Source organism: Lissotriton vulgaris, chromosome 11 (assembly GCF_964263255.1).
Source record: "Lissotriton vulgaris chromosome 11, aLisVul1.2, whole genome shotgun sequence".
Taxonomy (NCBI): domain Eukaryota; kingdom Metazoa; phylum Chordata; class Amphibia; order Caudata; family Salamandridae; genus Lissotriton; species Lissotriton vulgaris.
The window spans coordinates 463497943-463524623 of record NC_141699.1 but is presented as its reverse complement, the minus strand read 5'-3'; the positions used below and the strand labels follow the sequence as shown (position 1 = coordinate 463524623).

The following is a 26681-nucleotide window of genomic DNA, read 5'->3' as shown; positions in this document are numbered from 1 at the left end:
GTCACAGTGTTACTGAGACCCATTGTTATTACTCATAACTGGACTTCCAAGTCATAATACCCGGCGTCAAAGATGGAGAAATCAAGTGGAATTGTTACTTCCGGCCCTGGTATCTCCCCAACTGAATTCCCTGCAACTCTTAGTGCCTGAGCACTCCAGCTTAATATTTAAAGTCATGAGAGAAGAAAGTTCTGCAAAGCTGCACTGAACTGGGGATGGTTCATAATCAGGGGTAGGAAGTTGCAGTGCCGATGGGTGAGGATCGATGCAGCGTGGACCCCAAAGTTTGAAAATCAGTTAAACATATATATTTAGAAGACTTTAAGAAAAAGTTGGCGTGCAACGCATGCAACAGGCCGTTGTGGTTTTTACTTCGTAAATGTGGTTAAAGCTTTAAGATGTTAACATATTTGTAGGTCTTCGAGACATGCTGCATTCAGGATATGGGCATGAAGCACCCCCCCCCTTTGCACCCATCTTTTTATTAGGCTCATATCACTGTCCTTTGTAAATGGTGGCTTTTCGTTGGTCAATAGGCATAGTAGTCTCTCCTTAGTCCTGTCTTTTCTCTTCTTGTAACCTCCCATGAGGACACCCCCTATTACATGTGTTGTTGCTAAGTAGTTTTGATTACAGCCTTAAGCACTATTTTCTTAAATGACTTTGGACATGCCCTCTCGCAACTTTTTTATTTTTATTTTTTAAACCAGCGTGGCACACTTTGTTACAGTAAATACAGCAGCAGCAGTCTTCTTTTTTGTTTTAAAGCACACCATGATGTGTTTTCACTTTAATGGCGGCAAGCGCCCCTTTCTTTAGGCGCGGCTCAACGTATTCAGCTTCATAAACAAATGCTTTTTTTTTTTTAAAAGCACCCTTCACTTTAATGACAGCCGTGCACCTTTCTTTAGACGCGGCACGCTAAAGAAAGGTGCGCAGCCGCCATTAAAGTGGAAGCGCTGCATGGGCCCATTTACAAAAAGAAAAGTATGTTTGTCAAGTTGACAAAAAATACTTTTTTTTTGTTGTAAAAGTGCCCCCATCAGCGAACTATGTGATTTAGTCAAACCTACACCTCCCATGAATCTATAAAAATAAAAAAAACTCTCCTATCACGCGTTGATGCTGGAACGTAATCCGGAGCACCACGAGATCAGAAAGATTGTCTTTTACCTCCCCACGCACAGCAGTATTTCAATATAGAGGGCTTAGAAGAAGCCTCTCGGTATGCCGGCAGGCACGAATCCTTGACAAAATAAGTTGCGGGGGAGACTTGAATCTTGTACAATCTGTCAATTCACAGCATTCTTTGGACAATCAATTTTAAGAAGGCTAATTATCAAAAAATGAATGCTTAATTTGTGTACTTTCTTTGTAGAGTGTGACTACAGGGTCTACCCATCTCTAAGACCCTTTGGAGCTTTAAATATGCGTCATTAATATAGGTCCAAATACGGGATTATGTTGCATGATGTGCAACACAACAGTGTACAGCACTAATGCGATATTTTATCAGTGTTCTCACCTTAGCACTTGGGCAGTGGGTCTCCACCAGGAGTGCTGATAGTGACAAAAGTTGCATCATCGCTTACACCTCTAATTTTGTAATCAAGAGTTATGAGTGATTATCTGCCAATAAGACAGTGTGTGACAAATTGGTAACCAAGATCTTTTTTGCTTTTCTTGTCAGAATATTTAGAGAAGTTCCCTTGATATGGTTGCTTTGGCATTCATTACGTAGGCAACAACTATAAGTACAAAGTGCATGTTTAAGCACCGCTTACAGGTTTCCCAAACACATAAATAAAAGGCATTGTCATTTACAATGCGAAGAGCTCAAACTTTTGCAAATGCGAGACCTATTGCATGCAAATGCTTGTTTACTAATGATGTGCGTCATCTTACAGGCTACAGAATCGAAATTTGCCTAGCTTACGTAACGGTAAGTTTCAATTCTATTAAGGACACGGAGGCGAGGATTATGCTATATCTTCCTTCGCTTTATTAACATAAAGAAACCACAGCAGCTTAGGAAAAGATATAATAAGAACAAAAAATGCTTTAAACATAAAGCATTGACGTAATGTTCAACAAAAAATCAACAACAACTCCCAAGAGTCTCTTTGTTATAATCATAGTCCACAGTCCTTTGTCACTGTTCATCATCCCTATATAACCGGACTTCCCATCATCTTCCTCCTCTTTCTTCGCGCAGATCACGCTTAAGCCTCATTGGTCCTGTTTAGCACCGTCGTTGCCTGCCAAAAAAGGAACAGCATCAGCGAGGTGGCCCAGGAAAAGGCTACAACAAGGCGAGGAGCATTCAGTGAACAACACAGTACAGACAACGTAAAGGAAAACGCTTTACTTACTGCCATACGGGTGGGTAGAGACACCACCGTAGTCCGGGTGGGATAATCCTCGCCTCCGTGTCCTTAATAGAATTGAAACTTACCGTTACGTAAGCTAGGCAAATTTCGATTCTATGTCAGGACCGGAGGCTTCAGATTATGCTAGTTTAAAGCTTACTTACCACCAACTGAGCTAAATCCACCACCGGCTTAAAATAAAACCTCTTGAAGGTGGAATCCGAGGACCAGTCCGCCGCTCGCATAAGGTCCTCCAGACGAGCACCCACCGAGAATGCCTTAGAGGCCATGGCCCCCCTGGCGGAGTGTGCTCCAAAGAGAGAAGTATTGATGCCCGCTTCTTGCATGACCCAACGCACCCACCTAGCGATAGTGGGGGAGGAGACAGCTTTGTGTGGCTTCCGCAGGGCAATCAACAACTGACGCTCGCCCGGAGGGCGTAGATCCAAGGTCAGGTCCTCATATGCTTTGAGGCATTGCACGACACACAACTTAGGAGTGTCAGTAAAGGCTGGATAAGAAATGGAACGCGACGACGTCTTAGTGCGTCGACCCACCGTAAAAGTAACCCCCTCCGGGGAAAAAATGCGTGCAGAAACATCCAGCGCGCGCACGTCCGAGACGCGCCTACAAGAGACCAGACATAACAACATGGCTAATTTCGCCGAAAGCTCCTTCAGAGACAGATAAGAATTCGCTGGCCACGATAGGAACAGGTTCAGGACCAAATTGACGTCCCAAAGGACGGAGTACCTGGGCTCTGGCGGCAGCGCGAGGCGAACCGCTCGCAGAAGCCGGCACACAAAAGGGTGTTCCCCTACCGGATGGCCATCGATGTTATCATGGCCCGCAGAAATCGCCGACCGGATAGCATTGATCGTTCTATACGCCAAACCCTTGTCGGCCAAATGAGCCAGGAAATTCAGCACGGGAACAAGGCCGGCGACCATGGGATCCAAATCCCTTCGTAAACACCAACGCATCCACTTAAGCCAAGCGGATCTGTAACGCTTCGTCGTACTATCGGCCCATGCTTTGGAGAGCAAGTGCTCAGCTGACCCCGAAAGGCCCGGGAGCGTCCAGCGTCTCCTGAGAGCCTCCACGCCACGAGGCGGAGAGTGTTCTGCATGACGAGAGGGTGAGGTTCCCGATCCGGGCTCGTCAGGAGCAGAGGAAACAGGGGGAGTAGGATTGGAAAATCCCAGGAAAGTTCCAGAAGAACCGGAAACCATACTTGAGACCTCCACAGCGGTGTAACCAACACCAGGTCCGCACCCTGGCGGCGTATTTGAGCCGCCGTCCGCATGATCATGGAGAACGGGGGAAACGCAAACGGCTGTTCCCGACTCCAATCCTGCAAGAACGCGTCCGTGGCCTCCGCCAGAGAGTCCGGCCTCCAGCTGTAAAACCGCGGCAGCTGGTGGTCGAGACGGGACGCGAAGAGGTCCACCGAGAAGGGGCCCCAAAGGGAGTGTAGCCACCGGAAGACTCCCGGATCCAGTTTCCACTGGCTGGCATCCCTGAGATGTCGAGAGTGCCAATCCGCTACCTGATTGGACTGGCCTGGCAGATACTCCGCCGTCACCGCAATGTGACGAGACAGGCAATAATCCCAGAAGTCCTTCGCTAAATCCGCCAAGGCGCGGGACCGAGGACCTCCCAGGTGGTTCACATATCGGACCGCCGAAACATTGTCCATCCGGAGCAGGACACAAGCCTTGACCGAATCTTTGGTCCAACAGCGAACCGCGAAGGAGCCCGCAAGGGGCTCCAAACAATTGATATGCAATTGTTGTTCTTCTGACGACCAGGCGCCGCCGGTGGAAAAATCCCCGCACCGGGCGCCCCAGCCCGACCTGCTGGCGTCTGACTCTATGATTAAGTCCGGAGCCGACCCGAAGATCGCTCGCCCATTCCATGCCTCCATGTGAGACAGCCACCATGACATCTCCTCCTTCACTTCGTCCGTGAGGGGAACCCACTGATCGTAACACATCCCACGGCGCAAATGCTGCGCTTTCAGGCGCTGAAGAGCCCTGTAGTGCAGCGGGCCTGGGAAAATCGCCTGGATGGAGGACGACAGAAGACCCACCACCTTGGCGACATGGCGCAGTGACGTACGATCCCTCGCGATCGTCTGCCGAAGCAGGTGCCGTATCTTTGCGACCTTCCGGCTCGGTAGGCTCAAGACCGCCTGCACCGAGTCCACCACGAAACCTAGAGAGGTGATCTGCTGAGTGGGAACCAAGACCGCCTTGGAGCCGTTGACGACGAACCCCAGTCTCTGAAGCAGGCCGACCGCTTGACGCAGTTGTCCAGCCAGCACCTCCGGGCACTGCCCCATAAGGAGGATGTCGTCTAAGTATACTATCATACGGACCCCCTGGCTTCTGAGAAACTCCACTACCGGGTGGAGGACCTTCGTGAAGCACCACGGGGCCGAAGAAAGGCCGAACGGCAGGGCGGTGAATTCGAACACCCGGCCGTCCCACAGGAATTGTAGGAAACGACGATGAGGGGGGTGGATGGGAACGACCAAGTAGGCATCCTTGAGATCCAGTCGCACCATCCAATCCCGAGGGAGGAGCACGTCCCGAAGGAGGTGGATCCCCTCCATCTTGAAGTGACGGTAGACCAACCACCCATTGAATTCCTTGAGATTGATGACAGGCCTCTTGCCCCCATCCGTCTTGTCTACCAAGAAGACGTTGCTGAGGAACCCATGCGGGTGGCGCGTTGATAGGCGGATGGCTCCCTTGCGCAGCAAGTCCGAGACCTCCCCGTCTATCAATCGCGCGTCGGAATCTGAGAAAACCATCGGGCGCGGGGGCCTCACCTGAGTTGGCTGGTCGTGAAACTCTATATGGAAACCTCTCACAGTTTGCAAAACCCAGGCATCGGCAGTGAGCAACTCCCACTCCCCGTAAAAGCTTGCCAGCCGCCCCCCAATCGGAACTTGATCCAAGCAAAGTACACTTACCGGGGGCATTTCCTTGTCCGGACTTCTTTTGGAATCCTCTTCCACCATAGCGTTGTCCCCTCGTGGGGTAGAAATTGGTGTAGTTGGCCGAGGTCTGGTACTGACCTCTTCCGGAGCCTTGTCCACGGTTGTTGGTCTGCTGACCACGGCCGATCGCGCGGCCCCTCCAGAAAAACGCTGGTGAAACACCCTCTTGATGCTGGACTGGGCCTTGTCCAGCGACGTGAACGTGTTCACAAACTTTCCAAGCTCGCGGATGAAAGGTTCACCGAAGAGGCCACCCTGGGCCACGGCACCTGCCTCCGACGAGGCCAGGTCCCCCAGCTTCGGGTCCAGCTTAATAAGGAGCGACCGCCGCCGCTCCGTGGACAGGGCACAGTTGGCGTTGCCCAAGAAGACGATCACCCTCTGGGCCCAGTTGGAGAGCACCTCCGGTGAAATGGCGGTGCCATTCGCTCGAGCCTCCTCCGCCATATCGAGGATCTTCGTGGCGGGCCCGACCGCGTCCAACAGCTTGTCCTGGCAGGCCCGCCAGGACCGATCGATCCCCTTCCTGGGGTCCTTCATGAATTTCGCCAGGAAGGTGGCCATCTTGGGGTCCAATTCTGGGGTCATAGCCACCTTCCCCTCCAAAGTAGGCCGAGGGCATTCCCCTCGCAGGCAACCCCTCGCCTCCTTCTCCAGGGGCTTGCGCAGCCGGCCCGCGACAAACTTCGCCACCGTCTCCCCCGGGGCCCAGGCCGCGGATCGGGGGTGGACGATCTCGTCCGGGTCCAGCATGCCCGACTCATCTCGGGGCATCTCCTTTCCCGAAGGCGCCGGGAGCCAAGACCGGGTCGACTCCCCGTCGTCATCCGTGTCCGGAGAGTCGTAGATCGGGGAGGCGGGCGCCGTTGACAGACCGCCCGAAGTGCCAGGGTCCACCAAGGGCGTCGGAGGCACCGCCGTCGCCTTGGCCAGGAAGGCGTCACGAAGACGCTCGAAGGCGCCCTTATCCACGCCTTGGGCCTCCGATGAAGGCTCCTCACCCCGGGGTCTCTTCGGGGCGGGCGGCAACCCGCCGGACGTCCCCGGGAGCTCGGGCGGCGGCGGCACCTGCGCCGCTGCCAGCTTGGCACACTCCTCTACGATGCGGGCCGAAAGGCGGTCCTCCATGGGCCCTACCACCTCCGTCACACAACGATAGATGGAGCTGTCCACCGCCTGATAAGACTCATCATCCTGCAGATAGGGGCAGGCCTCCTCATCATACTCCCCTTCCATGTCGGAACCAAGGGCAAATGCGGGGCACCCAAGAGGGCGGCAACCGAGAAAGTTCTCGAATGTGGGCAGGCCCAGCGGCTGCGATCACGTTTTGGGCCAGCTGACGTGGCAGGTGGGCTGCACCAACCCCCAAGCGCGCAGACCCTCCTCGCCGGGACCGGGTCTACGTACCCCTCAAGCGCGCTAGGCCACACACGAATAAAGAGGTGCACAGATCTCGCCCGAAGGCGAATCACGCGGTCCAAACCGCCATACAGACCCCAAAGGGCGTCAATTTGTGAAGTACAGACCCGGAGCACCAGGTGTCAGAGGGGTACGCGAGGGTCGGCCCCTGCGCAAGCAGACCCCACGGCGCGGCTCCTCGCACCGCGGAGGCGCGCCGGAGGGTCGGCAAGGCGACAGGCCGCCCCCTTGCGGTCTATGTACACACCGCACACAAGTGGGAAAAAAGTCGCGTAGGAACGGCAGAACGTTCCCGCAACTAAGGGACTCTGAAAGGAAATTAACCATGCAAGGAGTCCCCAAAGACCGCAAGACATCAAGCACAATAAAGAAGACAAATAGAAAAGCACTTATCTGGCTGCGGGAGCAGCGAAGAAAGAGGAGGAAGATGATGGGAAGTCCGGTTATATAGGGATGATGAACAGTGACAAAGGACTGTGGACTATGATTATAACAAAGAGACTCTTGGGAGTTGTTGTTGATTTTTTGTTGAACATTACGTCAATGCTTTATGTTTAAAGCATTTTTTGTTCTTATTATATCTTTTCCTAAGCTGCTGTGGTTTCTTTATGTTAATAAAGCGAAGGAAGATATAGCATAATCTGAAGCCTCCGGTCCTGACATAGAATCTTAATACACTGGAACGTTTTACTGTGCACTTTTCAAGTTGTCTTATCTTAGGTTTCCATTACAGTATTTGTGCTCCCTCACAGAAGCTATAACTTCAGCAAGGCATGATTTGCCTCTGAGTCACTAAAGCTGAGCTTATCTGCCTTGTCCAACAGGTTCTTGCATCGAGTTACAGATGAACGACAACGGAAACACCGACGACAACGGCAATGGAAGTAATGGAGGTCTGGAACATGTTCCATCCTCCTCTACCATCCACAACGGGGACATGGAGAAGATCCTCCTGGATGCACAGTACGAATCAGGGCAGAGTAGTTCAAGGGCGAGCTCGCATTGTGACAGGTAGTGTGTGCTTTATTTTGCTTATTTGTGGTTGTATCGCTTGAATGTTAATTTATGGCGCCCAGTTACACAGGGCTTTATTATGACTAATGGTATATATTGCATATTAGTTCTCCTGTGTTTGTCTTTCTGCTTTTATCAGGTGTGAATAGACTGTCACCTAGTAACTGCTAGAAGTGGAAATTGATTCTTTAGCAGGGTTGTGCGAAATTCGCATAATTTGCCTTGGAGAACTTAAGCAAAATTTCACAAAAATGAAGCAATGTGCCAAACTGGCTTTAGCACTTTATTAGCAAAAATGCTTCCTCACCTCCATTTTTAAGATGGGAGGATGCATTTCTCGCTAAAAAAGTAGCAGAAAACACACAAGTGCAGTGAACAGCAACTGCTTGCGTTCCTATGTTCTTATTGTTCGCATTGCTCCGTTGCTTCCCTGCCAAAATATGTGTGCCCTTTGGTGTAATGGAAAATTTTTGCGAATTTCACAAAATAAGCATAATGAAAATATGTGAAACTACACCAGTGTAACAGACATGTCACTGTTATCTATTCTTTAGCTGATCCAAACTAAAGTTGTGCAAGTTTTTCCCTTTCCGTACACTGGAGCTGATCGTGAGTGGCCTGGTAATGAAGTGTAATAATATCTGGGGAAAGTAGTGTAACCAAACCTTTACCTGCATGTTTTCCCCAATTGTGGCCCATTTCCAGTTTTATTTCCACTTGCTTTATGGAAGGAAGTGAATTTGTCCCCATGAATACCAGAATGCTCACTATCCCATTCCAGCCGGAAATGGGAATTTCTACCCATGAACAGATAGGGGAGTAATCAATCGGCTCTGAGTAAATTTTTTTTTTACAGCATAAGCATTCACTCATTCCCTCATGAATATTTGCACAATGAGTTTGCTCCAATGCTTTTAGTTTTCTAATGCATTTAGCTTTTTCTGTAGTTTTTTATTTCTATTTAAATGCTAGATTAACTTGAGTGACCCCGGTCAGAAGTGGAGGACTCAATCCTCTACTCCCTGCTTGTGGCAATGAACATTCCTTTGCTCCCTGCCACCTGTTAGGGGAATTGTGAACAGAGTGTTGAAATTATATTCAGGCCTTTGATGTTATCTACCATATTTGTGACATGTTACAGAAGATGCCTTGACATACCCACCCCCCACGACCACTGGAAAAGGTCAAAATGAATCCCAGACTCCTACACCCCACGTGGTTCATCAAACATCTACCTTGTGAGCTTTATTATCATTACAAAGTAGTGAAAACATCAGGATCCTTAAGGGGTGTCAGTTTTTGATGAAGCAGTGGGCACTAATCCTAATACAAAAGAGGTAGGGGACGCCACAAGTAAGCAACCATGTGAGCCAATTGACTAGCATTTCCAGAAGGTGGGCGATACTCATCCTTGGCATACTCCTATGTATGCAGAAATACTTGCCACATTGTACAGCCATGTGGCAGTAAGAACCCAGTGTACAACTCTAACATTATCCCTGCGAAAACCGTGCCTTTACATTGGACTATAGCTTTTCTGCAAATGACTAGATCTCATGACTACTGATCTAAAAATGTGTGCGAAGTATTACTTCAGTCCTTTATTAGCATAGACCTAGGCATATGGTTAAGAACAATCCCAACATGCTCACACCATTACTTGAAGACAGGCCAAAATGTTTCAATGCTTAGATAATTTCAGGCATATTCATCAGGGCAAGAGGACCCACAGTTTACCCAGTAGATCACCGCTATAGTGTCTTCTCTTAAGCACACCGATTGCCGGCACTTTCAACTACAATCAACATACTGATTTTCCATTAGTAGACAGTCACCTGGTGGACTTTTGGTGCAGTGAACCAATGGGTGAATTGTGGGTCCTCTTGAAAGTCCTCAGCCTGACTTGGTAAAACAGTGCTCTCCTGCCCTTGTACATTGTTTAAATAAGCATCTGTTTTTTATGTAGACAGAAGTGGTTTTAGTCTCTGTTAAAAGTGTTCTTCGATCCTGCACATAGGCAGGGATAGTCCCTGATGCTGCAGTGGAGCACTTTCCCTTTTTGCCCATTCTGCGCACTAAAAAGGTTTCTCTAAGGTTTAGTGTCTCCAAGTCATGGTACTGTTTGGATGACGCTCAGCATTAATCTCTTGAACTTGCTGGTGATGCAATTATTACATGCACTGTGCTCCTCTTCATGTGCCATCTTTTCTGTAGCGTGATACTGAAGATGTAATCAATGTGTGTCTCATGTGAAGTTCAAAGATCTAATATTTCCACAGGTTGCATTGTCTTTTAAACATCCAGCTTTTATTATGATTAGCACTTGTGTATGACTGTTTTTTTCTGTTCGCTTGTTATATGCTTAAGGACCATTTAGTCCCCTGATCAGTATCGAATGTGTTTTGTTTGAGATGTCTTCGATTTATGAATCTATTAATAAAATGGAACGCTGGGTTTAAGAATTCACTTTCACAGTCTGTAGATTGCACTGCTCTTTATTCCGTTTGGGAACTTGCAAATGTTAATCATCTGGACCCAATTTAATACCCAACAGTTCCTTCCACACTGCAGGAGTTTCAACCAATCTTACCAATTTGCTCCTTTTATTTCTCTTCTTCCTACTCCGATGAATCTTTTATTTAGTTGACAGGGATTGGCAAAACAATATCAGAATTCTCAAGCAATTTCATAAAGAAATAATCATTCAATGTAACTAAATCAATTACACTAATAATGACAAACTCTGTTTATACGTCAAAATGCTTTATCTAAATATTGCTCATCAAGTGCAATACAGATTGAATCATAGATCATTACACAAAAGAGCATTAGCAAAATAAATCACAATTGTACATCTCAAATGTCAGCGCAATGAGAGAGTGGATAGGCGTAGAGACAAAAGGATAAAGACATTTGGAAATTAGACTTATGCAAATTCAGAATATTTAACTAACCAATCTCACAAGGTTCTAGAAATCTGAAAAGCTCCCCTCTGGCCATGAGAGTAAGCTAGGCACCCGAAAAAAGAATTGAAGAGCAAAGTCTGAGTCGGGATCAAAAGAACAACAGCCAGCCCATTGAATTTAGGAAACCGCAACACAGCTCTCTCTTCTCGTAAAGAAGGAAAACGCGCTCACTCCAACTCACTCTAAACCCCTCCCTCTTTCTACTAATATTTATACTCTAGATTCACTAAAGGTCCAACCTTCATTATATCATCACACATAAAATTATTGTCTTCCATTGGTCGAAAACAACGGGTGTCTAATCACACCATTCTCAATGTGCCAAACTTCCATTAGTTCTTTGGTCTTTAATTATCTCACGTCATCAGCCTTCTGCAGAGGAAAGTTTATCATCGCACTTCTGCGGCTTGTACATTTCTCCATCTCACTAATGTATCAATTTGCAGTACAAGTGTCCAAATGCTATGCTCGGCAAGGAAGTTCCATTCATAATGTTCATTATTTCCTCTGTACAACCTTGGCCATCATCAGGAACTTGCGAAGGACAGATGACTTTCTCCTTTCTACATATCTTATAAGTATAACATAACATAACAATAAGCAAAATTAAACTAAATAAAGTCCTGAGTCCTCTTCTCCAGAGCAGTAAAGCACGTTCTAGGGAAAACAAATACAAGTGTAATTTTCATAGTTATTTTACAAATGTCCATTATTATTCGCTCTATGAACGCTTTTGCTTACATTTTCTTACGCCTTGTGCATTGTTTTCAAACAATTCCGTAAAAAGAAACTTGCGGCTTTTGGCTGTTATTTTTTGCATTAATCGTGTGCATTTGCGGCATACTCTACTTTCCCAGCATGCGCTTGTGCAGTTTTTCATCTTTCCCCTTTTAGTTTTGCACTGTTCATTTTTACTCCATTTGGTTAATAATTCACACAATGAGGAGTTCAATCCGAGCAGGTTTTATTTCACAAAAACCCTGCTCCATCAATACTTGGGCACATCTGGCCGCTTGAAATTTTGTTTCTCAAATCCCTTTCTTTAATATATGCATAGTCATGATGTTTATTTTGTGGTGCAAGTTCCTAAGTAGTCTACTTCTTTAATTGACCATATTCGAACCTATACCAGCTTGTGGTGATTGGGACAGGGTGGGGGAACCATAAACGAAGCACCACGACTCAAGTACGTTTGGAAAGGAGTGCACTTTTATTCAGTGGCTTCAAAGTCCAGCTCAAAAGACTAGCTCAAAACAAAGATAACAGGGAAGCGTCTTTATCCCGAGAGTAACAGTACTGGTGGTATGGTAGCAGGCGACTTCTTGCTTCAAGGGTCCTGGCCTTGTAGGTCCTTTAAAGTCAGGGGTTCGCAAAGGCACTTGAAAGAAGAGAAAACAAAACAAAACCCTTGATTACTGATAAGTACCGGAGTTCCGGTTCTGACAGAAGGGGGGCGGGGAGTGAGAGGATCAACAGGGACTGCCACCACAACACGTCGATAACTACCAAGGCGCTTTTAGTGCTCGAAGGGGAAGGGTTGCGGCTTCTGGCATTCATGTGCAGACCCGTTTTGTGACCTCCCTCAAAGCCCCCTACCCAGTCCCTCCCCGTGCAAATACGAGTCCCGTTATGCGGGCCCGTACCTTGTGGAGCCACACTTCTCCTGAAGCGTGGCGGGGCGGCTCGTTGCTCGTTGGCCTCCTGGCTTTCTCTGTCCCTGGGGCTCCGCGACTCCCGAAACCTCCGTCTCCACTGCGCAGAACGCCTCTGTAGCCACACCGGACTACTCTCTCTCTCCACACCTGCTTCGGGGGTTGATGGCGCGCAATTCTCTTTCAGGTATGGTGCTTTCAGCTCCTCCTTTGCTCCTGATAGGAGCACGGCCGATGACATCACTGGCGGAGTCCCCACCTCCGGGAAGGTCCAAGCAGCATTAAAGGGACCGTGGCTGTCCTGCACTCGGGGCGGAAAGGAACAAGCGTTAAAGTCCTCACCCGGCCCCTGGCAGACAGGTCCCTCCTGACACAGCTCTAGCGCTATTTCTCAAAATAAGGGGTCCAGGCCTTCCACTGTCTGGCAAAGGAATAGGGGAGAATCCTCAACTCTCTGGGTAACCTAATTGCAGGGATGTAGTCTCACAGTGTCTAGAACTATTTGGACCTTGGTTTCATACATTAAAATTATTATCTAGGAAGTGAAGTAAAAAGCGTCCTGTGCAGTGAGACAATAGAATGCACTCCTGTGATCTAAATCCATCTAGGCGCTTTACCCAGCAGAACAGACTGTAGAAATAGCCAGTTACTGACCATTTTTCTAACTATGGAATTTTGTTTTAGAACTGAGTTATGGCATACCTTTTCAGGGGCTTCTGTTTTAGTGTATCGTGATCACAATTGTATCATTCGCCTTTAGAGTGAATCAAGATGCTCAAATACGTGCACACTGAGGTGTGCATTAATCATTAGAAGACATCCAAAGTCTGAAATATCCTGCCATGAAGGGTAAATCGAACTTCTGTTATTACAGGAGATCTTTGAAGAATCTGGCACACTGCAGATATACTTGTATGCAACACACAGACCTGCAATGCCATTCCATGCCGTCAGCAGCAGCTACTTGCTACTAGTTACTGCATAAGATATATTTTAAATATATAGTTTAAATATACATTTCTGTCCATTTCCCTAATAACCATGTGCGATACCCGAATGAGAAGGCGCAAAATCAAACTGTTGCTGATAGCACCAGCTTGGTCGAAGTGTTTTTAGTTCAGACACTCAGACAATGCTCAATTAATGCTGTTGTAGCAGCTTAAACTATGAATAAATATGAATGGAATTGGAAGCCATTGTGTGTGCGTTAAGCATGTGTAACCTGTCATCACTTTCGATCAGTTAGTGTCCTACTTGATATTGCCAACAGAGCTTGACCAGAAGCACCCAGTGATAAAGATGCATTTGACAACAATTTTGAGGCACAATAAACTTCCAAACAAACCTTCTTTGATTTCAGAAATAATTGACAAAAGTATCGAAGGAAGATGTAATTGAACTTTTTGACCCATTTGAAGGCGAGACCCTGATTAGAAATTGAGTCATTCATTTCCAAATTAGCAGTTCATCAGCTTGAGCCTTTTTGCAATGGGGATTGGTACTTTGTATCCTACAAGGCAGTATGCATTCTTCTGATAGCCACAGTGAGGGGGTTTGGGGAGTTGCAAACCTTTTAAACCACAGCTGAAGTTCTTAAGCAAAGGGTAGTGCTCCATAGGAGTCCTGCTTCAATTCAAATGTTCTCTCTAATTTCCACAAAAAAAATACATTTAATTGCTATCTTACTTCAGATTTTCATGCTGCCTCTACAGTTCTGGGCGGGCTGGATTCATGACATATTTTCAGGATAGCCACATTTACAAAATATACATACAATGACTATAAATAGAATTGATGTACAAAGCTGGAGATTATACTCAATATATTATCTTTACAAAACTTCATGGAACTTCATTGGACAACGGTGCCATAGAAACTAAGCTAATTTATGGCTACGTTATGGCTGAAAGAAAGGATTTGAAGAAAAGTGACCAGTTATTTATTGATTTTTGGGCTGGAAAGAAAAGCTGTATCACACCCAAGCAGGGACCATCTTGATGGGTTACAATTTTCTTTGCTTTGTGCAACATTAAGGCTTACAGACTACAACACTGGAGAATAATGTGCCATTTCACAAGTAAAAAAACAACAGTGGGTGTATGAGCAAGGACCCTATTGCAAGATGCTTGCATCACATAACGTTTTGAGGCCCGCACAGTTTCACCAACCAATGATGTTTGTAATCCAATTCAGGCGAGAAGCCAGACCAGGGAAGGCAGGTTATCAGACTGTGTTCGGGTGGATGATAACCAGAATTCCTTCCTGGCTTTATGTATAGATGTTTCTTCTATTCAGAAGTATGCTAATATATTAAAGGTCCAATACTGGTGTAGAAAAAGTTTCTCTGCTGTAACAGCAATTCCCCAACAATAGAGTTTCAACAGTAGGGCAGATAATTTGCGGTGGAACACTTGGGGTTTAAATTCTGATAAAGGTAGTTTCTAGACTGGAGTTAACGCCTAAATGTAATGCTTACTGATATGTAACATGTCCTGCGTGACCATAAGGGATATAGAGATGCTTGTGAAAGTATGGAAGAGTTCAACGCAGGAGTAGTTACAGGTAATTCTCTTTTTCACTTCTGGGGCATCATGGTCCTGTCCCACACTTACCAGCATTAACCCAATGTTACAGTTCAGTAACTTGCCTACAGTTAGGTCTATTCATGTTTGAACAAAAGTGATTGTAATACTGACCGTTTATACAATGACATCTCACTGTTCTTATTGCAGCCCCTCGCCTGAGGACGAACACATAATGTTTGAGGTGGAGATGCACACAAGCAAGGACAATAGTTCTCAGGTACAGTCTTTAAACACCTAACAAATGGTGATCTGATTCAGTGGTATTTTTTTCGTGAACTAAGGGATCATTAATCTTTTGTGTACAGAGCTGAAGCCAGGGGAAGTCCAGATTTACTCCGGCATTTTGTGTGATAAAACCAGTCCTTGAACCAATGACCCGTGTCTCAAAAACGTACTCCCTTCACCATTATAGTGCTTCGGCAGCACTCTTCTCCTAATACTTTTACAATAATGTTTATAATTACCCTTTTATATCTCTCACTCTATCACTCGCACACACACTCTCTTACACACACACACACACACACACACACACACACTCTCTCACACACACTCTCTCACACACACACACACACACTCTCTCTCACACACACACACACTCTCTCTCACACACACACACACTCTCTCACACACACTCTCTCTCACACACACACACTCTCTCACACACTCTCTCTCTCTCTCTCTCACACACACACACACTCTCTCTTTCTCACACACACACTCTCTCTCTTTCTCACACAATCTCTCTCACATCCCTCTCTCACACACACAAACACTCTCTCTCTCACACACACTCTCTCTCTCATACACACGCACTCTCTCTTTCTCACACACACACTCTCTCTTTCTCACACAATCTCTCTCACACCATCTCTCTCACACTCTCTCTCACTATCACTCTCACACTGTCACACACACACACGCTCTCTCTCACTATCTCTTTCCCCCACCCCCCAGGCCTGAACATGGTTAACCGAGTCCATCCAGCCCCCTTACCACCCTTGCACAGTTCCCAACATTTTCGTCATTATGGTATTTCCATTACCTCAAAGTCAGATATTTCAACTTCCAGGCAGTCTTCATTTGAAACAAAATTCAATTCAAGATTGCATTTTTTTCAGTTGTTGTATTGCTTGTTAAATAAACCTTTATATGCCAAAATTAGCCTAATGGATATGAATGTGGCTGTCCTTCAGTGTGCCTTGTTGACGTGTTAGCTGTGCATCCAATGCAAAATAATACATGTGAACTCCCTTCACTAAGTGGTACATTATTTAAGCAACACTGGAACCCTTTATTTATTAAACCTACTTATATAGTGCAGAAATAGTTACATGGGCAGCTGAACTCTTTGCGAGTAACATACTGTGCATAACTCGGGTAACAGAACTAAGGATTAATAGTAGTATCAACAAAAGAGTAGAATGACTGTGAGTAGATCAAGGTGAATGGCATGCCAGTGGATTTCCCTCAGGGTGGGGGTGATAAGTATGACTACTTGGCTCCTTTTTATTAGATTGCCAGACGCATGTAGGCTATCTCTGTGTGGACCCAGTGCCACTTTGGGAAAGTCAGCTAGAGTAGGGCTCCTGCTGTCTATATGCGATCTAGCCAGCGCTTGGACAGTGTTCTTGAAGTCTTCATGTGGGGATGGCGAGTTTATTTCTTTATGTGGTGGAGTTGGATTGTGGATAGTCTTGCTATTTCGGTGATGTGAAGGGAGATAGAGATACTTTGATCTGGGGTGAATCCTTGAGATTTCGCAGTGTGAACTAAAGTGGGGATTATGTGTAAGTTGGTTAGAGTCTGTAGCCAATTGTAGACTGGTGTGATGTGTGTTTTTGATGTGGAGGAGGAAGGATTCAGTACCTGGCACCTTTTGAAGCCTCATTCCATTGATGAGTACAGAATGATTTGTATTCCTTTATATGGTAGCATTTATAAGAATTCTGGCTCTAATAGTAATACATTAAAATGGATATTTTCGATTTCTGAATTCATTAGCCGTAGTCCTTAATTATCCTTTATCCCAACATTGCACACACCAATTCATTTTGTTTTATTTGTCATTAATTTTTCATTTACTTGCTTTGGTTCCCCTGTGATGATGAGGATCTGTATATCAGCTGGCTAAACATAGATCCGGTATCTTACAATTGCCTAGTGCCCAACTCTTAGACCTCGTGTACAACCCCACCATTTCATGACTTCCATACTCAATTTAAACTCGTCCAGGGTTTGGTGGTCTCGACCACAAGCAGCCTGTCTGTAGTTGCACATTATGAAAGAAGCAAGGTTTTGGACCGAATTTCTAAAATACTGAGGTGGTGGCGCAGCTACGCTCTTTGAGACTATATAACGTTCTGATAATTTGTAGACAAATGTGTTATGTGGAGTTAATGTAAATGTAATGTAATATCCGATAGCAGTGTCCATTAAATTGTTATGTTATTGATTGGAGCTGAAACAGAATATATTGCGTGACACTTCAACCATCAAATGACGTGTTATGCTGGAGTCCTATTTTGTTTTCTATATGTGCTCATTGCAACTTCCTGAAAGCCATCACAGCTCTCACATAATTCTTTATTTATTTGCAGAGTTTTATATAGCGCCAGCTAGACCCGGAGGTATCAAAACGCTTTACATGAGGATCAGCGAGTTACAGGTTACAAAAATAATATCAGTTACAGTAGCCAAGAGTAAGCATAGGAGAAAAACAGTGATTATACAATAACAAAAGATATTAACTCATAGCATAGCCAAGACACATATCAAATGTGGAATGGAAGGAGGGGGAATGGTAAAAGGGGTAAGGAATGCAGATAGTGTCAGGCAGACCGGCCAGGGGGAAAGTACTTCAGAGGGACAAAGCAGTCAAAGTGAGAGACAGACAAACCGCCTGGGGACCAACAATCAAAAACATGCAGGGGTGGCAAAGGGGAGGTAGACACCAGGATCACGGAAGGACGATGCGGGGGAGGGAAAGGAAACACAACGGGGAGACGAGGAAAAAACCAAAGTCCGGCTTGGTAGGTGATGGCTGGGGGCTGAACCAGAGCCATACTGCTCTGTAGCTGCCTAAACCGCTCCACCGGGCATCAGCCTTGTTGCTCGCTCTCCGCCGTAAGTACAACATTCAATGGTGTCTGCCCGGGGGGCATTGTCATAGTTCCATCGGCAGCACAATCCCGGTGTTACTGGGAAACCCTGAGCGCAGTACAAACCTCAAAGCATCTTCCGATTTCAGAAGTGCCGATTTCAGAAGTTGCATCCGATAGTGTTGTGCCGTTGCCTCTACCTTGTGTAGCGGTTGTTTTAGGTCTTGGGAGTTAGTTTCAAGGTCCTTAGTACAAGTACCCACATAGTCTACATCTTGTTGGGTGATGTAAGTTTGCTTTGAAGGTATGCACGCAGACTTTCCAGTGATGCGTTCATGTCAGGCTTAAAATCTTCCCACAGTTTGCGTTTAAAGTCACTTCAGAGATATCTTCCCTGGTAAGTGGCATATTGTTGTTTGAGCTTCCCACGGGGGCTACTTCCCTCGTATCAGGTTCCGTAAAGTAGTTTGAGACTCTGTTTACTTGATTTTTTTTTTTGGGAGGCCAAAAGTTTGGAAGGGAACTACAACAGCATATAGCATTAGTAGACACTAAGATCTTGCACTTCACTCAGGTTGCTATCTGTGAGCAAAGGAGAGAGCTGGTCCTTAAACGGATCACTTAGCTATAGGCACCATGTCTTCATAAGTTGTGGTACAGCAGTGTTCCCAGAAACATATGGGTGAAACCCAACAATGGAGTATGAGCATAGCTATCCATGCAGCAGCTACATAATAAAATTCTGGATTGGTCCTTTCAACACGCAGGAGCGCTCTCCATCGCTTCTCTGATTTGTTGTCCTGCGCTGCACTACAAAATCAGGCCCTTCAGTTCACTTGCGCCTCTAATCCGCTGCCACTGTGTGTGAAAACAAAGTGGTTCGTCTCCGACCCTTCATTGCTGGCCCCAGGGGGGCGCCATCTTAAGGTCAGGCAACCGTGTCTGCCTGCTCCCCCTGACGCCGACCCCGAGATCAGTGCCACGGCCGCTGCTGGACCCAGGACCCAGGACCCGTTGAACAGTTTTTTCACCCCCCACTTCTGAGGTAGGTACTTACAGCGTTGCCTTCGAAGCCGGGCGCTTCAGGTCCGTGCAGCAGTCCCGGACGATGTATGGCAGCCACAAGCGGGAGGAGAGCAACACTCCGTAGTCCCCGGAATCTCTTACCCGCCGACCTTGCTCCGTTTCCCCTGTGTGTCGCTGCCTCCGTCTCGAGATTCGAGGCTGTCGTCTTGCCTCAGCGGCCGCATCTCACTTAGCACTCTGTTCGTTGACTCTCTGGCAGCTGCACTACCCAAACTCTGCTCCGCTGCATTCCTGTTGATGCAGGCACTTCAGATTGCTGATCACCTTGTGTGTTGGCCCTCGGATTCTTGGTGGCACGGCACTGTGGCGGCGGAGCCGATGCGGATCACGACCGCACGGCCATCTTGCCTTGCTCTCAGTGGTGCTCTGATAGGGCTATCCATCCTCCAACTAACACATTAGACACAACTTTCACAGGCTCTGTCAGTCAAGGGAAGACTAGTTGGTTGCCGCTTGGACGCAACACTTCACATGCATCCCAGCCAACAGATGTGCCTCGTTGGTGGTTATCACCATGCTCACAGCTGCACTTAAAAACATAATACTCCACACATTACTATGGAAAAGAACATGTTTAACAGAACCTCACTAGCATCCATCCAGTTTAACTTGGTATGTTCATGTGATTGACTTTCATGGTACCCAGCATCACTTGCTACCAAGAAATACCACACACATCTCGGTTTGCTGCCTCTGGTCTTGCCTATCTAGAAAATATGTCGGCAAATTTTCATCAACTTTTGACCTCCACCCTTAAGCACCAAAATCATGTACCAGGCCTCCGTAAATAAAGGAGAGCGACTTAACTGAAAAAAGTCCCAGAAGAAGGCTAACAGTAAAACTTCATGATTAACTGAATAAGACTTCGTTTTTGAGCAGTAACTGTCAAATCAATGTGAAAAGTTTACCAGACTACCAAAGGTGCTACGTGGCCATTTCTTCAACGGAGCATGTGCTCTGGTAATGCCAACCACATAAGTGGAAGTGTCAGGTGCTTTTTATTTTTGCAAATTTTTTTAAAAGAGTCCTAGGTTCAGGAAGTGAAACATTCTGAAACAAAACCTTTCTTAATGCTGAGACAAAATAACTTGCCTCATTGAGAGAGGGGTTGAGTTTACTTAGGCCGGGGCACTCGTTACAAGTCTGGGCTTTATTCTGATCCCTGTACAAACAGAAATGTTTGCACCGGGTTTTTAATTACAGATTGTGTAATAATTATCACCCTCACAATACTCCTCTGACAGATTTCGGCAGGTCGTACCTGCAGAAAAGTATCAGGCCAAGAAAGGAGGCAGAACGGGGGTAAAATTGGATGTGTCGAAACTGTGTCTGCGTGTTATACCGTATTTCCATTCTAAATATTCGGAATCTGAGCTATTTACCACACCTGGTTAAGGTCTCAAGATGGGGTTATGGTGTTTATGGGGTGTAGCAAATACACACTTCTGTTTCACCCAACTTGTAATCAGGGCCTTGGTCTACAAATGAATACTTATTTCTTCATATGAGTAAAGTTACACTAGACGTTTATTATTTATACTCCAGGCTACATGTTTGTGCATGATAATGTGTAGTTGGTGTGTAAAAAGGTTTACTTACTTTAAACTTGGCATCACATAGATTATTAAATGATGTCCAACTCGAACCTTAAGGACAGCAAAACCTCTAAAGTGATGAATGATTGCTTTACAGATACTTATGATTATAAACCATAGTGCATGATATGCTTAGGTAGGAATATAATGTGAAGGACTGTCCCTCCCAACTGGTAAAGTAGGAGGTTAAATAGTAAAGTGCAATGTAGTTGAAACATAGCTATTGCGTTTTAGTTAATTATATTTTAATAAAATAGTACATTGCAATTCATATTTGTCTCAGTTTGCAATTTCTTAAATGGAATGCTTGTACATGACAAATTAAGAGGCTCTGTTAGCCTGCTATGTAAATGTTTTAGCTTTAGAACAATGTTGGTTCCTGACATTTTAACTTATACTAAAATAAGATTAGCTGGGACGCTTCCTCTCGGATACCTGCATGTCTTACTTCTACCGTAGTTTAAAATGTTTGTGTGTGCTTGGTAAAATCTTAAGGCCATATTTACAAGCATCTCTGATACTTATTGCATCCAGTAAAATCCGATATCCCGGGGTTCGGTATGTATTTTGTGCGATTAATATAGGATGTTACAAGTTAAGCCCTTAAAAATATTAGTTTGGGGCATGGCTTGCAGCTGAATAAGATGACCGCACAATGAGTGAGCTCCACTAGCCAACAGTGTGTAGCCCCCAAGAAACATCTGTAATAATCCATTGGTCATAGTGCTGCCTACCTTGGTAACTGGGAAGAGGCTTTGGAGCACAGGGAAAGCCATCTCCGACGCTTCAAGGAGGCTGGAGGAGGCGTTCAGAACCGGAGACAAGCAGCGAATGTGGCCCAAGACGGCGCAGATCAGAACAAAACCTTCCGCAGAGAAGGAGAAGTGGGAAGCGGAGACGATCTAGAATGAAGTACCCCAACCGGCTACGGGCTGGACACCACCTGGCGGAGCGGACGATCTCCTCATCTCTAGATGAAATAAGGGCTGATAGAGCGTGGAGGCACGGAGCTGCTGACGGACCTGAGTGGAAGGCAGTGACGGGCGGACGAGTTCGGCCTGCCGCTATTGAGAAGCAGACCTCCAGAGGCATGACGAACAGAAGCACAACAAGTAAATAATCTGAGACCACGAGGGGAGCCGAGGGCAGCTTCCCCCTCATGCAGTTTATCCGGAGGTCCCAAAGTGGAGGCAGGGACGGCCCCCGAGGACCATCCGCAGACAGAGAGCGGCCACGGGCCGTCTAGGTGATGCGGCGGCACACGTACGCACGGAGACCAGACATGGCCTCCCCGGCCCAGTGCCTCACAGGTCTGATACACTGTGAGTGTGGCGGCTGGGGATCACCAAAGGGGGTCTTTAAGAGTTGCTGTGGCCCGGCGGGCCTAATCAAGCGCAGGGCGGAGAGTAGCGGACTCCTGAACAACAGCGCAAGACATTCAAATAATCAGTGGCATGACGGGAGTTGGGGGCAACCTTTCCCCACTTGGGCAGTAAATCCGGGGGTCCCTCATGGAGGAGGAGGCGATGCCTAAGAACGGCCTGTTCATAGAGGACGGTTGCGGGTCAAGGAGGTGAGAAGGCGGCGCACTAGAGAGTGGAGACCAAATGCGGCCCCCTCACATGGGGAGTGTGGACTGCTGGGGGCCATGTCGGCGGCCACTGAGTATTGTTGTGGCCCATAGGGCCCACTTGGGCGCTGGACATACCTGGCCACCAGATGGGAAGGTGGTGTGGACATATGACGCCCGGAAAAGTTCCAGAACCAGCGAGGCCTCTGGAGCCTTGCACAGTGTGGGTGGTGTGGTGGGGGTGTGGGGCTGGGGGGGTCGAACCGGCCAACACATTAGCATAACAGAGCGGACTGCACTAAAGTGAGAGGCTCTAAAAAAAGAGAGGGGTTCAACACTCCAAAGGGACAGAACACCACATAGATGATTAGGTCTGGAAGAAACTCCCTTTGGGGTATTATGTTAGCATGCCAATCATGCACTCACAACACACATACCACTCCGTATCAACTCGGGTCCGTATCTCCGTTACCAGGAAGTCAATTCTCACTCAAATTTCTGCAAAAAATAACCATTTTTTAATTTTATTCAGTTAGTTCAAGAAAATGTATACTCATAAAAACTTCTATTTGCTTTGGAAGTAATACATCATGATGCAAGTTAAAAACATGAAAAATAAAATTTAAATTTAATTTGAAACCAGAGGTTACAGGTTCATTTACTTAAGGACACAATAGCATACAACAATAGATTCAGTAATGTGTTCTTAAATTCTATTAGTTAACACAAACACAACGTATATTCATAGGTCAAAAAAAGCGACACGTTTCGGAGGGTTTACATAGGTCCAACCTCCTTCTTCAGGCTTCTCAACACTTGGTTATGACAGCAGTATCGGATTAAAACTCAATCCATGTGTCATGCTCTCTAAATCTTTTGAGTCAATTTGTGTCAACAAACATACATAGGGTTCCTATAAAGTAACACTAAAACACTGGAGGAACAGGTTGCTTGCCTGACAAAAGAACAAAAGGACATGATGGCCCGCATTGAAGATCTGGAGGGAAGAGCCAGATGCAGCAACATCTGTGTGGTGGGGGTCCCTGAGGGGGCTTGGGGTCAATCAGTTGATCTTTTTCTCAAAGATCTTATCCTCCATACTCTCCGACCCAAGCGCCTGTCAAACTACTTTTCAGTTGAATGAGCACACAGAACTCTGGGGCCGCTGCCGCGTCTGGGGGCCCATCACGTACTATCATAGCCCGAATACTGAACTTCAGGGACTGCAATGCAATTTTACAAGCGCCACACTCTCAAGGAGACCTACAGTACGAGAACGCAACAATCCCATTTTTTTATTCCAGACTTCACCCTTCAGGTGCAACGCCAAAGAAAGTCTTTTGATTTGGTCAAGAAAGCCCTGAGGGATAAAAATCTCAAATACATGATGCTATTCCCTTCCAAGCTCAACGTCTTGACGGAGGGGTAACAGTTCTTCATGTCGCCGAAAGATACCTGAGACTGGCTGGAGGGTTGCTGGCTGGGGAAAGAAGCTGAAGAAAACAAATGTCCAGAAGGACCGACTTCCAGAGGTGAGTGGCCGTGCTTCTCTGGCGGTCAGCAAGCCAGCCAAACCCAGAAACAGAAAGGGACGAAAGTTGACAGGTGTGTCACCGACCTCTTCATTTTTTTGAGCCTCCTACACAACAGATGGGGCTAAGCCGGGGGAAAACTAAACTATCTCGTATGAGTCGTTGGACTAGGACACTTATGCCCTATAACTAGGTAGCAGTTGAACCAATGCTTATGAAGGCTGGGGGCCACATGATTTGAATGGGTTAGCCATAATTCGATAAATTTGAGTCTGCGGCAAACCGCTTTCTAATTGTTCAATGCACAGTTTTGGGTGATCGGCACTCTGCAGGTTGGGGAAGTGGGAGGGGTTCTCTCTCACTAAGCAGGGATGCAGGGAGGGTCTGCTCTTGCGGCTTTCATTGATTATTTTGTATGGTTGTATAGTTATGCTCATCAATCTAACAGTCAAAGCATAGTACAAAAACACAGAACGTCAACTCAGGAGGGGTGGGAAGATGGAAATGTATTGACAGGCACTCATGGAGGTCACTAAACAAGCGACCCTACGAATATAGTCATGGAACGTAAACAGATTGGGGAAACGTACCCTAGTCCTGCAACACATTAAATGTCACCTCCCCGACATTGTACTGCTACAAAAGACACACCTGAAGGGGAATCACTACAAAGCCCTAGACCCATTTGGCTACAAACTAGTAGCCCACTCTGGGTATTCAATCAGTTCCTGTGTGGTGGGCAGCCTGGTTAGGAAACTATTGCCATTCATGATAAGGACAATATGATGGGACACTCTGGGGTGTCATGTGGCCTTGTCTGGCAGTTGGGAGGGCCGATCAGTAAACCTCTGGTTCCTATATATTCAGCCCAAACTACATGTGGTTATCCTGTCACAATTCTGTGCTCTACTCCTGAATCAGGCCACCGGGACCCTCCTTGTAAGGGGAGACATGAATGAAGTAATTGACATGGCGCTGGATCGACTAGAATAAATTAGAAACCAAGCTGAGGGTGCGGGGGGGGGGCTCTTCCTCACTTCGCCTTAGCGTTGGGCCTGACAGACCTGTGGAGAACTCAAACCCCTCATTTAAAGCAATACACCTATTACTTAGTGCCTTATGGGTCCTTTTCACGCATTCACTACTTTTTCACACAACCTAGTTGGAAGCTTTCAAGGCTCCGACCACCTGGCGCAGGGCATATGGGACCACCACCAGTGGGAGTGTTACTGAGGGGACCCACTATTCACACCAATAACTCTCCTAGACTAGACCCTTGGTATTTGAGAGATCGAGATATCAAAGACAAACTAAACTCAGGGACAGAGTTATACTTTAATGAAAATAATGGATCAGTCTCCTCTCCATGCATCCTTTGGGAGGCATTTGAGGCACTGATACGAGGCCAGGCTCAGGCCCTGATAGGTGGGAAGAGAAAGGAGACACAGGTTGCATGCAGCATGATAGAACAAGACATCCTGAAGCTGGCGAGAACGGCAACTAGGGAGGGCAGCACCGACATTTGACACAGATTAACACTAAGACAACATGACTTGAGGGACCTGGCTGACGAAACGGCCCGATCATATGCCCTGACCACACAGAGCCGACTATACGAAGTTGGTGACAAAGACTCCAAACTTATGGCTTGGCTGGCAAAGATGGATAGGAATAAGTATTGGGTGGCGGTCGTTAGAGATCAGGAGGGAGCCCTACAGATGACACGCGTGGTAATTGTGGACACCTTTGCTTCATACTATGAGAGCCTCTACAAGCCAAATAGCAAGTGGTCAAATACTGACTGTGAGGAGCCCCTGAGTGATTTTATCATCCCGATGCTCTCTGGTGAGTCAAGGGATAGTCTTGAAGGCAAACTGACAGAGGAGTAGTGGGCAACGACCCCTGGTTCCTTGCATTCAGGGAAGGCGGCGGGGCTGAACAGCCTGCGGGTCGAGTTTTACAAGGGGCTTTTGTGCAGAATCACAGGGCCATACTGGTGATGTTCCGAGCGGCAGTGGAGGCGGGATTCCTCCCGGAAGACCAACGAACAGCCACAATAGTGTTCATTCACAAAACTAGCAAGGCTCCCGAGGACTGCGGCTCCTACAGACCGATCTCCCTCCTGAATGTGGAGGCAAAGGTCCTTGCGAAAGCCCTGGTGGACAGACTCCCGGCTGTACTCCCAGACATTATTCACGTAGACAAGTCAGGCTTTATGCCACGAAGGAGTACCAGACTCAAATTGTACAGAATGTACTGAGTTCTCCACATGACAAGCGAGCCCTCAACTCAGTAGACTGCAATGATGGCACTGGATGCCTCCATGGCATTTGATAGTATAGAATGGCCCTACCTATTCGCCATGTTAGCAAGATTGGGATTTGGCCAGAAATTCTGCACTTGGGTCAAATTGCTTTACCAGGCCCCATTGACCAGGGTAGAGGTCAACAGAATGCTTTCTCGGTTCATCTTGCTGGGCAGGGGCCCCAGATCGGGATGCCCACTGTCGCCCCTTCTCTTTGCCTTGGCCCTGGAGCCACTTGCAGTCTGGATACGTGGCGACCCGCTGATATGGGGCATTCCATTGTCGGATGGATGGGAGGAACGCATCTCCCTATATGCAGACAACATAGTCCCCTATTTCTCCAGACCATATGCCTCCATTGCGCGCATGCTACATATTGTCAAACTATTCAGGAGCTATGCAGGATCCACACTAAACTGGGACAAATCACTAATATTTCCCCTTCGAGGCCCCCACCAAGAATTCCATCGACGTGTAATG

At 46.8% G+C, this 26681-nt stretch overlaps 1 protein-coding gene across 2 annotated transcripts in view; it reads left to right on the top strand.

Annotated features, from left to right (window-relative positions):
- BNIP3L (BCL2 interacting protein 3 like) overlaps window positions 1-26681 on the top strand; it is a 112544-nt gene that overhangs the window by 30449 nt on the left and 55414 nt on the right. For both annotated transcript variants that reach the window (XM_086943525.1, XM_086943524.1), the window contains exons 2-3: window positions 7620-7806; window positions 15160-15229. In XM_086943525.1, coding sequence (XP_086799651.1) covers window positions 7640-7806; window positions 15160-15229 — 237 coding nt within the window. In that variant the 5' untranslated portion in view covers window positions 7620-7639. The remainder of the gene's footprint in view (window positions 1-7619; window positions 7807-15159; window positions 15230-26681) is intronic.